At 45.2% G+C, this 13,606-nt stretch overlaps 1 protein-coding gene across 5 annotated transcripts in view; it reads right to left on the bottom strand.

Moving 5' to 3' along the window:
• Window positions 1-13,606, bottom strand: part of PFKFB1 (6-phosphofructo-2-kinase/fructose-2,6-biphosphatase 1) — a 64,733-nt gene that overhangs the window by 13,538 nt on the left and 37,589 nt on the right. For 3 of the 5 annotated variants that reach the window (XM_073013650.1, XM_007991829.3, XM_007991825.3), the window contains exons 3-9: window positions 11,993-12,086; window positions 11,113-11,179; window positions 10,153-10,227; window positions 9,608-9,664; window positions 7,377-7,498; window positions 2,958-3,165; window positions 119-265 (exon numbers count right to left, since the gene is read on the bottom strand). In XM_073013650.1, the coding sequence (XP_072869751.1) occupies window positions 119-265; window positions 2,958-3,165; window positions 7,377-7,498; window positions 9,608-9,664; window positions 10,153-10,227; window positions 11,113-11,179; window positions 11,993-12,086 (770 nt within the window). The remainder of the gene's footprint in view (window positions 1-118; window positions 266-2,957; window positions 3,166-7,376; window positions 7,499-9,607; window positions 9,665-10,152; window positions 10,228-11,112; window positions 11,180-11,992; window positions 12,087-13,606) is intronic. The other 2 variants (XM_073013651.1, XM_007991827.3) reach the window with 1 other exon arrangement.

The raw sequence follows: 13,606 nt of genomic DNA, 5'->3' as shown, positions 1-13,606 counted from the left end.
AAAAAAGTTTGTTGAATTAATTAGGCTCCCCATAGGGGCTGGGGCAGAGGCAACCCAGGGGATAATCCCAGACTCAAGTCACCCCCTCCACACAGGAGATTCACCCCATGCATCTCACCGCATCAATCTCATTCAGGGCCTTCCACTGCTCATAGGGGACACCCAGGGCCTCAGCTGTCTGGATGGTCCTCTTCATGTGACTGGTCCACACCTTCAGGGAGCTGATGCCCTGGGACTGAATGAAGTTGGCCAGGGCATAGGCATACTAGTGCATGGGGATGCAGAGGAGGAGAGAAGGGGAAAAGGAGAGGTGAGAGAGAGCAGGGTGGCCATAAGAACAAGCTCAGATCTGCCACAAATTAAGTGGTGATGAACAAGCAGAGCAAAGAGTTTAAATGTTTCAAATTTATAAAAAGTCATACTCTCTCCCATGTGATGGTAGGCCAAAGGAATAGAAGAGAGCATGAGTGAGTGAGTGAGAGAGAGAGAGAGAGAGAGAGAGTGCGTGTGTGTGTGCGCGCTCATTGATGATTGCTCACCAAAGCCCCTACTTGGTTATTCATTCATTCAAACAGGCCCACCTCTAATATTTGTGGAGCCTGGGACAAGAGTACCAATGGAGGCACTCCATGCACAGTCTATCTCTCCATTTCTGGCTCTATCCTGCACTTCTATGTGCCTTTAGTATATGCTTGTGGATAACCAAGTCACACGACTGAGTTCTGTCCACATTTCCACCTCCACTGATCCCCATGCTCCACAAACAGCAACCCCTTGGTCGTGTTATATGGCCTGACCTCAGGTGGACAGACTCTGGGATAGGCCCATGTAGGCACTGAAAGCAGACTCTAGACAACAAGGGCAAAGAATTCTAGGGTTGGGGGTACCAGAGTATGGACTGGAAGTAGGGGTTGTGGCATTTGGGAGACTTTACTTTTTGACACTGTGAACACTTATCGCTTAAGCAGGGTTCCTGGTACCCAGGTTCTAAGGACATTCACACATGTATTGAGTGTTCATGGCCCTGTGCCTGGTGCTGGGGTGTTCTTGTTCTCAAGACATGGCCAGTCCAGTGAGGGAAACACTGGCAGCACTGAGGGGAACCATAAAGGGCTGCGGGAGCCCAGAGGAGCTAGTGATTTCCTCCTCTGTGTATAGGTGTGTTGTTAACCACTGATGGCATGTGTTAGGAACATCTGCACAGGTGCATAGGTCCAGGTACACATTTTTATATGCGGATATAGGTGTTTCATACATACATTTCATTATGGAAATGAGTCAGGAGTCAGCATGCTCCGGTGGAAGGAGCCCTTGACAGGGAGGTAGGAGCCGTAGGTTAAACTCCCTCAGCTCCCTTACATGGTCCCTTGTGCCGTCAGACACATCCCTGCCCCTCCCCAGCCTCATATCCAAAGAGCACCGGCTCAGCTGGCCTGCTGTCTGGGGGCCGCACTTCAGATAGTGGATGGGGAGTACCCAGACCACAGCCTGGTACACAGTGGGTGCTGCACAAGTGAGAGCTATCTCGACAGGGAGGTGCTTTGTAAACTGGGCCTGGTGCTCTGTGAGAAGCGTGAAGGTGGCATCAGCTGTGTGCATGCACACACCCACAGGTTTGTGTGCAGGGAGGCATGCCTTGTGGAGACAGCCACGTGTTCAACTGGGCTCCGAGCTGTGTGGGCAGGGCCAGGTTGGCTCCACCCAAGATGACCCTGGCTGCAGGGGCTGCCATGGGCCGGGGTCACACCTCCAGCAGCCTCTGACTCTGCTCTGAGGAGTGGGACATGAGGGAGTCACAGATTAGAGTCTACCTTGAGGGGAGGCTATCAGTCTGGAGGTAACAGAAAGGGAGACACCAGGGCGTGGCCATCCAGGGTAGTGCCTTGCCTGGGGCACCCCCCCATCTCCAGTGGGGGAGCTGAGGGCAGGTCAGTAGGCCCCGCTTTCAGCCCTGGCTCTGTCTCATCCTGGCCACCTGCCCTGGGGCTGCTCTCTGCTTCCTCATCCATAAACTGGTGGCAGGAATGCCCACCCCACAGACCTGTGGGGAAGATGAAATGAGCCACACATGCAGAAGCAGATGGCACCGTGACTGTGCATAGGTGTCCAATAAATGACAATCATGACAACAATTGTCCATCCTGCACTTCATTTCCCACCTGTTCCATCCCCAAGTGGTCCTGCCAGCAGGAACAATACCTGTGCTAACAAGCCCAGGTGCAGGACCAAATGCTGTGGAAATGGATCCCTGTATTTAGCCAGCAACCAGAACATGCAGGTCACTGTGCTGGGCTGGGGAGAAGACACTCAGGCCAGGAGAGCCACACATGGGCCAGAACTGGGAGAGCTGGAGCCCAGGGCATGGCAACCTGCCTGGGAGGGAGGAGAGGATGGGGAGGGCTTTCTGGAGCAGGTGCTGGGCCTTGGAAGGGAGTGGGGAGGGCAGGAAGGACACTGTCATGGGTGGGGACAGGGGCTGCCAGTGTGACACCTGTGTTGGGGTGAGGTGGGGAGGGCAGAATTTGGGAGAAGAGTGGTTCAAGGATGGGTCTCTCAGGGCAGCTATCTGTGCCACTGATGGTCACCCACTGACAGAGGAGACAGAAGAGGGCAGACTAGGTGGGGGAGCTGCACCAGCAAAGGCACAAAGTTGTGAGAAAGATGATGGAACCAGTCAGGAAGGGCAAAGGGTCACTGTCATGGAGCAGCTGGCTTTGGGCAGGCCTTGGGTGCCAAGGCCAAGCTCTTAGACCTGCAGAACAGGTGGCATAGGGAACCATTCGGCAGCTGGGAAGAGACTGAGTGGCTGATGGATGGAAGAGTAGGAGTGATGGAATCTGCTTCTACCCCATCCCTGGGTCATCCCACCTCAGGACCCAGAATGTGGCCACCACTATACCTCCAGCCCACCTAGGACAGCCCAGCCAACCCATCTGGGTGTATGTGGTCCACCCTACCTGCTTGCCACGAACTGAGAGGCCAGAGTCACCTCCGATGCGGCCTCTGAGGTTGAGATCACTCTCACCATGCCGGCATAGGTAGATGGAGCGAGGTGTGACGTGGATATTCATGAGGTAGTAGACTGTGCGGCTCTGGATGTGACCCTGCACTCGGTTCACCATGTAGCGTGTGCCCACGTCGAAGATCTTGATGTAGGACAGGTGGCTGGGCCAGACCCAAGCAGGAGCAAGGGCACCTCAGGGGCCAATGGTGGTAGGGTTGACCCCGAAAGAAACCCCGAACCACACACCCTTTCAAACCTCTTCCACAACCCAGTTGTCACCTAATGTGATGCCATGCCTTGCCCTGTACTGAGTACCTGTCCTAGAGACTTGGTTATTGGCCACCCAAAGGAGCTCATTATATGCTATTTCCCCCTGTCTCCTTCCTTCAGCCTCAGCTTGAGCCAAACTGCCTTTTCACTCATCCTCTTACAAGCAGCTGGGTTCTCTCTTCTGGGGTTCACATCCCTAACATAGTCAGAGAGAAGCAGTAATCCTTTGTATCCCTGGCTAACTCTAATGTCTTACTGGCAGCTCCTGACTTGTTCACTCCCCTACCCTTTCTGATCCTGAGTTGAGCTCTTCACCCCTCTCTCTCTCTCTCTCTTTTTTTTTTTTTTTAGCCTCTGCTACATATTGTCCTTTATACTCAACACACAACTACCAGATTGCGTCTGTGTGCATATGTGTGTCTGTGCATGTGTGTGTCTCTCTCCTCACTCAGAAGGGGGGTTGGCCTGGGTTATTTTCCTATTTGCTATGCAGTCAACAAACATACTCCAAACATACTCTGTGTTCTAGGCATTGTGCTTGGCATGGAGGCCCAGTGTCTGTGCTTTGGGAGTTCTCTGGCCAGTCAGGAACAAATACTTGGAAACACACGATCAGTGCTCAACATTCATTCCATAAACAGTCATTCCCTCTAAAGTGTGCCAATACAGAGGTGGTCCACAACATCATTGGGGAACTTGTGGTCCTTGTCCCAAGTTCCTTACCGTAGCCTCAATTCTGTGCTCTGTCATGAACTAATACCTATACACTGAATGATATTCAAACTGTTCAACCACCTGTTTGTGTAGAAGCTGGAGGGTGGAGTGTAGGCACTGACTAATCAGAAGACTAGAAACATGGGGCAAGACTTCTGAGGCCTACACTGTACCAGGCATTAACTCGTTTAGTTGTTGGCCTGTACAGAGTTAGAAGAAATCCCTGGGAAGAGGAGTGGAAGGCTGGGGCAACGGGGTGACACCAGCAGCCCTGGTTGCATGGTAACAAAACCAAGTGAAGTTGATGGGTGCAGCACACCAACATGGCACAAGTATACGTATGTAACAAACCTGCACATTATGCACATGTACCCTAGAACTTAAAGTATAATAATAATAATAATAATAATAATAATAATAATAATAGAAAAAAAAAAAAAAGAAAGAAAGAGCTGCACTGCACTAACCCGAGGCAGGTAAGGTTACCGACAGGTTTGGTTTCAGAAAGCCTCTCCCTAGATTTTCCTAGAGAAGTCCTTTATGCTGCACCACACTCCTCATGCCCACCTGTGCCCAATGGCTTCCACAGGGCACTTGTATTTGTTGAATATTTTCTGTGCATCTGGCAGGGAGTGGGAACTTTTAAGCACATGAATCATCATAATATTACTACAGAGCAGAGATTATCACCTCTGTTTTAAAGGTGAAGAAACTGAGGCATAGAGAAAGTGATTTTCCCAAGGCCACCTTCTCGGGAAGAACCCCAGAATACTCCCCCCTCCAGTAATTTCTTCTAGAACCCTCAGAGCCTAGGGGTAGAAAATATCTGATGTAAACTTGTTGCCTGGCTACTGTCTGTTCCTAACACTAGGTCCGTTGAGTCTGTAGGAGCTTCCAAATTCCTCAGCTTAGTCTGATTTTCTGGTTTTGCCTTCTCACACTGGGCCCGGCTGGCCTCACTTTATGGTCCCATGCCCATACCCATATCTTCTCTGTTTCATTCTTGTCTTCACACCTTTGCTATTACACTTGGAATACTTTCTGTATTTCTCTACTCTTGTTCAGATTTAACTAGGCACTTACAAAGTGCTATTCTCTTTGCCTGATTTCCAAAGTTGAGCTGCTATGCATTCATACCTCAAGAACCAGCATATTCACTCTTTAGGAAGCCTTTTTTGAGACCAGGATCATGTGAAGTCATTTAGAGGTGTTCCACACCAAAAATAGTAGAGTAGTTAATGCCTACCTCCATCCAAATTTTTAATTTTATTTTAAAAATTAAAAAAAAGTTTTAAATTTTTATTTAAAATAAATTTATAAACTATAGAATATGGGGAGATTCTCCCAAGTTCTGGTTTTATATTCTTCCACTTTGACTACCTTGGTGCTGTTTTTGAAATATCCAATATTATAAAAGCCTTTAAGCCAGCTGGGTGCAGTGGCTCATGCCTATAATCCCAGCACTTTGGGAGGCCAAGGCAGGCAGATCATTTGAGGTCAGGAGTTAGTGACCAGCTTGGCCAACATGGTGAAACCCTGTCTCTAATAAAAATATAAAAATTAGCTGGGTGCAGTGGCGGGCACCTGTAATCCCAGCTACTCAGGAGGCTGAGACAGGAGAATTGCTTGAACCCAGGAGGCAGAGGTTGCAGTGAGCCAAGATCATGTAACTGCACCCCAGCCTGGGTGACAGAACGGGACTCTGTCTCAAAAATAAAATAAAATAAAATAAAATAATAAATAAATAGATAAATAAATAAAAGTTTTTAAGATAGTTCTTTTTCTTAGTTTGGTAGCCCCTATCTTGCTGGTACCCTATGTGTAGTCTGCTTATTGGGTAATCAAGCTCTTTTAGACCTTCTTCCTCCAAGTTGGACTGGGTCCCATGTTTCTACAGCCCACTTGGTTTACTGTCACCAGAGTTGTGACCAACTGTGTACTCATTGTCTTCTCCAACTAACTGGACATTCTGTCAAATCAGGGACAGCCCTTTCCTCTTTTGATTCCATGTTCAGGGCTGGGACCTGATGCATAGACTGTAAATGTCTGTTGATAGAAAAATGATGACATAAAGCTGACCTTCTAGATTTGTCTTCTTCTGGCCCAAACTAATTCATCAAACAGCAACCTAGCAACCGCAGGGTCTGGGCCCAGGGCTGGGGCTTTGTCAATGCCGTTCACTCACTTACACCCTCCACTCCGGCCTTCAGGCTCCTTTCACCATATGCTGTTAGCCCACATCATTCCTTTGTGATAATTTTCAAAAGCCGTACTTTCCTCAGGGTCACACAGCCCTACTTCAGCACACATCTTGGTGAGAGAAGCAAGTGTACCCTTGACCAGGGTGCCTGTGCAATGAACAATCTGCACAACTGGGATATGGGTTTGAACAGATATTGTGCTACTGATTCGTTCATTGTGTAGCCAAAAGTAAGCCTTTGATTTGATCTGGGTCTCAGTTTCTCCATCTAAAGAGTGGGGCAATAACAGTGCTGATCTCTCGGTACTTCAATTGGGTAAGGCCACTCTTTAGATTTCTTAGAGTGGTGATGACCATTTGAAGCCTCTTTATACTTCTCACTTGGGGTCTCTTCTCATCATAACACATTTTCAAAGAGAGTAGGGTTCTGGGAACATTCTACATCTAAAACTCACATCTGCTCTCTCCTATCTTTAGTTGGTATTATGACAGAGCATTTCTTTTTTTTTTTTTTTTTAAATGTGTGTTCTCATATGTCAAAGCACTATAGAAGCTACCCGAGGATAGAACCCACCTCTTTTGCCCCTATTTATACCCCCTACATATACCACAGCCCAAAGGGTCCAAATACTTGTTGATTGATGAGACATGGGAATGTTGTGAAAAGAGACATGACTAGGAGACAGAACATGTAATTAGAATCCTAGCTCTACCCCTTGTGATGGGAGCTTGGGAAAGTAATTTCAGTTCTCTAAGACTCAATTTCTTTTTCTTGAAATTTTGTGATCATAAGACTTATCTCAGCCTCCTTTACAGGAGTCCTAAGGGATTAAATGTAAGGAAGAAGGTAAACATGTTTGGAAACTGAAGTGCCATTCATGTGTGAAGAACACTTTTGTAATAATAATCGCAACACCCACAGGATGGGGGCATTTGTTCTGTTCAGGAGGGGGTCCTGAACTGTTCATATTGCTCAGGAAAACACTATTTTAATCATCTTAGGAACACCTTACACGTCAAGGAATCAGAGCTGAAAGGATCCTTGAAAAAAGATAATCAAGTTCAGTTTCCTGATGTTACAGATAGAGAAGCTGAGGCTCAGAAAGGGAGGATATTCTCTCCAGGTTCTACAGGATATCAAAACTGGGCAAAAGATCTAGACCTTGACTTTGGGGTGCTGGCTCTTACCTGTCCAGTTCCTCATCCAAGGGTTGGTAGTTGACCTCATAGCACTCAATTCTCTTTAGAAAGTCTTCCAGAACCTTTTCACGGTCACAGTCTACATAATCGGGGCTGCCAAGTTTCACTTGCTGGGATCAGGGAGAACAGAGGTATCAAGGGAGACATTGTGAGACAGAGTCTTTGATGGTTTTCTTTGGAAGGTTCTTAGAGACCACTGAGTACAAGATGCCTCATTATAAAGATGAGGAAATTGAGACCTGGAGAACACATCTTGCCTAAGTTTACAAAAATCAGCCAATTGAAAAGAAGCTGGTTGTGTGACTCCTCATTCCTAATCTCAAAGAAAGCCTGTTACATTATACTTAGTCGCAGAGCATACACTGCTTATAAAAGAAGAACATTTATAAGAGGACCAGAAATTGTGATGTGAGAAATGGCTGAAGAAGTGGAACCAGAGATCTTGTCCAGGGGTCATTACAGCTTACATGTATCAAGTGTTTACCAGGAGATTATGACGTGCTGTCTTTGGATTTCTGAAGACTGGCCTCTCCTAATTCACCAATACCCACTGTCTCCTCCCACAGTCCTCATCTCAGGTACTGGCACTATCACTTACCCCATCATCTGCTCCTAAATGGAACCTGGGAGTCATCCTAGATGTCTGTCTTTCTATCATCCCTCACCTCTTAGCAGGTACCAAATCCTCTCCACTCTATCATCTCCTCTAAATATCCATTCATTCTTGCTTGTGCTCACTATAGCTGTGTGCCCAATTACTTTGTATATATATATTTTACTTCTAATGTATTCACCATACTGGCAGCCAGAAGGGTATTTCTAATATGAATATCTGGCCAAAGTATTCTCCTGCTTAAAGCCCTTATACATTTTGTCATAACTTTTAGAAAAAAAGTGTGAATTATTTTAGCAGGCAGCTCATGGCTTGTCATGATTGGGCCCCAAATTATTTCTTCAACCTTATCTCCCATGGCTCCGCTATTCCTTCACACATTTGGCTTTAACCAATTTAAGCTACTTATAGTTCTCCGGAGATGCCATACTTAGTATATGCTTATATCCTTATTTTCCATTCTTCACGCACCAAATTCCTATGTGTTCTTCAAGGTCATTGGAAACTGAAGTGTCATTCATGTGTGAAGAACACTTTTGTAATAACAATCGCATATATCCTTATTCGTTTTAATTTTACCTCCATTAGGAAGGCTTCCCTGATTTCTGCCCCCATGCAAAGTTAGGCCCTCAGCACTGTCTTCCCAAAGCTTCCTCTGTTCCCTCATATCACCTCAGTTCTCAGAGTTCTGTACATATACTTGCCAGTCTTCCTCACTAGAATATATGCTCAAGGGAAGGACTCTCCACTATCCATATGTATGTCTCTAATGCCCAGAATGGCCAAGTCCAGGTATATAGTCAATTTCTGTTGAATTGATAGATAGATAGATGGGAGGATGAAGAGGGAAGGGAGGAAATGAACATGCTGTATGCCCCAAAATGTTAAAAAAATTACCGATTAATAAAAATTACAAGGAGGCAGATTCTAGCTTGACTGGACCGCATTCGTTGAAAGGAATGGGCCCCTTATCATTGCAGGTATAAAAAGAAAATCTAGATATACATTTAGGTAAGACTTCAAGTATCTGTTGGAGGGTAGAAGAAAATTGCCCTTAAGGTCTCTTCTGTTCTTGAGCTCCAGTAATTTGATGAAGTGGGGAACAACAAAACGTGGTAAATGACCTAGTTCTAGACCACATGCCTAGAATCTAAGAGCAGTAGTAGTTCTGGTATGAATTTTGGGGTAGAATAAAAAATGTAGGCTTTTGAGGCAGACAGCCAAGCCTGAGGTCCAGTCCCACTTCTATCCCTTTCTGTCTGTATGAATCTTTGACAATTCATTTATCCTTTTGGAACCTCAGTTTCCTCTCTCTAACATGGAAATAATCTGTAATATGCAGTTTTGTTGTGAAAATTAATGACAGTCAAGTCTGGTATCTGGAGCATAGAAAGGGCACTATATATGTTGGCTTTGTTAAAATTAATAGAGTCATTGTAGGCCAGGATGGTTAGGGAATGCTTCCTACAAAAACTAGGAGGAGAAGATCAGGGAGGAATACTTTCTTTAATCTCATGGAGTTGCCTTAAGCATAATCTCACCTCTGCCTTAGGCATGATCTAAGCCTAAGGCACAGCAAAGTGGAAAAGTAACTGGTGGTCCTTACCCTGATGTTTTCTGCAATTACGCCAGGGTCATTACAAATGGACTCAATGAAAAACACCTGTAAAAGAAACAGAAAAGAGACTTCCAGCAGGAAATTATGTTTGATAGGAGCTGAACATAGCTTTACTCCTTTTCAGTGGTTCTAAATCATCTCCAGGGGCATCTCTGACAACATAATGCTCTCATACAGTGGTACTTTCAGGCTTCTGAGTTTCATGAGGCAGATTGGCTCTAAACTGAATGACCCCAGATTGTTGTTTTATATCTTTACTGGGTTTAGGTCTTATATAAGCTTTTTGTAGTGACTCTCTCCACTCTTTCCCCATAGCCAGCCTGTCTGCAGTCATCTTCCATTGCCTAATGTGGCACCCCTCCTTTCTTGTTCTGCTTTGCTGCTTCTGACTATATCCTGGAAAGTTAGAGAACCAAATTAAAATGTTGAGCTTATGGTTGTGGATTTGGCTGCTCTGAGTCCCCTGGTTTGCCTTTCTTTGGGGTTTGTGCTGGAGAAATAGGCTCTAAATAAGAGTTGGAGTGTTACCATACCTTGTAACCATGTTCTTTTGCAAACTGCAGGATCAGTGACCGCCGTTCTCTGGTAGTGTTGGTGGCATCAAAAACCTAGAAGCAGGTAATGAGATTGGATTACTCTGAATCTGGTGCTAACAGAACACCTACTCTTTGCCCATCCCTGTGCTAAGTGGAGGGCTTCCATATAGAGGTAAAACTTGAACAAGGTCTTGAAGGATAGGAAGGATTCATGATTGGCTTATGACAATTTCACAAGCACATAGTGGGCCCTTGTGGTGTGTCCAGAAATGTATGTTACCCTGTGAGTGTAATAAGGCAAGAGGAAATTGTGGGTGTTTATTAGGGTCATTTTATAGGTGAGGTAACTGAGGCCTAGAAGAACTTGCCTTGACCAAAGTCACTGAGAGTTGCTGACAGAGCAGAGCTAGAACTGGTTCTCTCAATTCCTAGCTGAAGCTTCTTCCTTCCTTATCACTTTAGAAGTCCTCAAGAACAAGAAACAATTCCCTAGCCTCAGTACCTGAGATTGGACCATTTGCATATTTGAGAATCTCCTCCCCTTTCAGAATTTGCAAATCCTAGCTAAACTATTGACTAGATATTTAGGTAAGTCTCTAGAACTCAAAACTGCTTGTACTGCAGTTTTAAATTCTAATATAGTCCTGCTGAATTATTGGGGGTGGACTGGTAGTGCACAGTGGTTAAGAGTGGGGATTCTGAAGCTATACAACTTGGATTCCATTTCTGGCCCTGCCAGGTATATGCTGTACCACCTTGGGAAATTATTTAATGTCTCTGTGAACCATTCTTCTGGGCTCTGAAATGGGGCATAATAACAATACCTACCTCAAGGGGGGAGCATAAAATGAAATTATTAATATATGAAAATACTCAGAACAACAGTAAATGTTCAGTACATATTAGCTAATTCCCTTCCCAGTAGATACCCAAGGAAAAAATAACAAATTTCTTTACCGCGACATGACCTTCTTCACGGCTGAGATAGTTGTGAACATCCTTCAGGGCTGCTAGGGCGCACTGCCTGAAATAGACCAGGAAAGAAAAAGAGACAACCCTTATCACCCAGGATGGATTCCTCTCTCATTGTCTGCAGTATCTTCTGCATCATCTCTCATGTCTTAGACTAACTTAAGTGCCCTGTGCTTTAGGCACCGTGCTAAGCACAGAGGGGTCAAACAGTTGAAAGTGGCTGTATGTGCACAGCTTACACAGCTTAGGGGGAGGTATAAAGTGACACAATCAGGAAAAGCTGAGCAATGACAGAAGCCATAATATTAAGGCTTCCAACCCTTGAGCTAATGGAACTCAAGCTGAACTGTTTTATGAACCCAGGGAGAGCATGTGGTCTGTGAAATAAAAGGCATTCCTGGCATGGGTAACACACAGGCATGACAGTGGCAATGTATTTATGCTTTCAGCAAAAATCTCTTTAGTGATTACTCACTGCTGGGTTCTATATTGAGGGCATAAGGCCCAGGCTCTAGTCTGCCTTTACTCAGAGTCTTGCAGTGTAGAGAGACCTTGAGGTTGAACTGATGAGACTACAGAAACTAGAGTAGGCCAAGCTATTGAGATTCTTGCCTCAAATGCTAAGCTGAGAAGTTTCTACTCTCTCCTGTCAGAAGTAGAAGACCATTAAAGGTTTTTGATAAGTGGATGGTTATGACCAGAAACAGGCTTTGGGCAGGATAATGGAAGGGCTGTTCCAACTACTGTTTGAGAGTCTAGAGGGCCACCTTTCTGGTCCAGATTATTCTGCCCTACTCCCCCAGTATCTGAACAAGGGCCTTTCAGCCACGGGACAGCACAGGTTCCTAAAATATTGGGTACTTACTTCCTGATTTGCAGGGCCTCCATGTTGTCTGGAAGAAAGAATTCATAGTTCTTGTAGCTCACTGCCTCTCGTCGATACTGGCCTAAATTAAACACTGAAAGCAGGGAGCGCCAGTGAAGAGGTTGGGAAGATCCCAGTGGCCAAAAAATGTCCTTGCTGGGAGGGACCTCAGAGGTGGAAGAAGGTATAATTTGTAGCTATAAAATTGCTTTTAAAACTTCAAATTATGGCTACCAGTTTATTTATTCCTCACAACAGCCCTGCAAAGTAGAGATCACTATTACCATTTTATAAATGAGGAAACTGTAAGTTCAGAGATAGGAAAAACTTGCACAATTATTTCCTATCTGTGGATATCTGAGATTCAAACCCAGGTCTATTTGGCAACATAGCTGATGGTCTTTCCATTATTCTACTTTATCATAAACACCAATCCTTAAAATGCCCTACTCCGGTGGAAAGATGAAGAAATGGAGATCTAGGGAGTAAAATTAATCACCAAGGGTCAAACAGTGAGTGAGCTGGTGACAGATATAGACTGGACCTCCTGACTTCTAGTCCAAAGTTGTTTTATTTTTCTATATTACGATGAAGATTCCAAATCTAAATCTCTAGGCCATACTTTCCCACTTATAATGATGAAAAACTAGAGAGGAGGGAAGGAAAGGAGGAGAAAGAAGATAAGCAGCCAAAGAGTTAATATTTCATTCATTCATGTAACAAATACTTTTTGATTCCTACTCTGTGAAGCAGGATATGAGCTCTGGGTCTCAGGGATTAGCCCGATCTTCATGATGGGGCCCTTAAGGCATTTACGGTCCAACAGGTAAGACAGTGAGTAAACCAGTAAATGGAGAGCTCCCACAGAGTTTGTTAAATGCTCTGACAAAGACAATATGAAGCCATGGAAGAGAGTGAGAGGGAAGGAAAGACTAATTGTACTTGGAATGATCCGAGAAGGTTTCACCATTTGAACAAGGCTTTTTAGGGTAGGCACCGTTTACAGGCAGATATGGGCAGTGGGAGTCAGGAACAAAGGCATCCAGGTAGAGGAACAGTTTGAGCAAGAGTATGGCATTGGCAGAAGGAAGAGCACGTTTGGAGGATGGTGAGTCATCCACTATGGATTTAAACCTGCAGGCCAAGGGGACCTTTGGAGGTCACAGGCATGTTCAGCTTTGTGCTTTGAAATATAACTCTGGAGGCCTTTGAGAGAATTGAGTGGAGTGAAGAAGATAGAAAGCAGGGGAATCAGAAACCCTGAACCTATTATGGGGCCCTTAAGGCAGAAACCAATCTGCCAGTGTCCCATGTACCTCTACACTCAGCAGATTTTCCTGAGAGCTTGCAGTCCTCCATGAGAGCTGTTCCTTCTCTCCTTCCCTTCTGCCAATGTCTTATTCCTCCCACAAGACTCAGCTCAAACATATCCTATGTAGGAAGCTTTCCTTGCCTTCCAGTTGTCAAATCCCTTTGTGATTTCATGCAGCACCCTGCTCCGTTCTAGAATTCCTAGATGATATGAGGTATTCTTATACATCCCAGCTAGACTTAGAACTCCTCAAGGACAGGGTGAGTCTCATCCAGTTTTGTATCCTCATTGCCTAGCAGGAG

This window comes from Chlorocebus sabaeus, chromosome X (assembly GCF_047675955.1).
Source record: "Chlorocebus sabaeus isolate Y175 chromosome X, mChlSab1.0.hap1, whole genome shotgun sequence".
Taxonomy (NCBI): Eukaryota; Metazoa; Chordata; class Mammalia; order Primates; family Cercopithecidae; genus Chlorocebus; species Chlorocebus sabaeus.
Note: the sequence above shows the minus strand (reverse complement) of the source record. Positions and strands in the feature narration are given on the sequence as shown.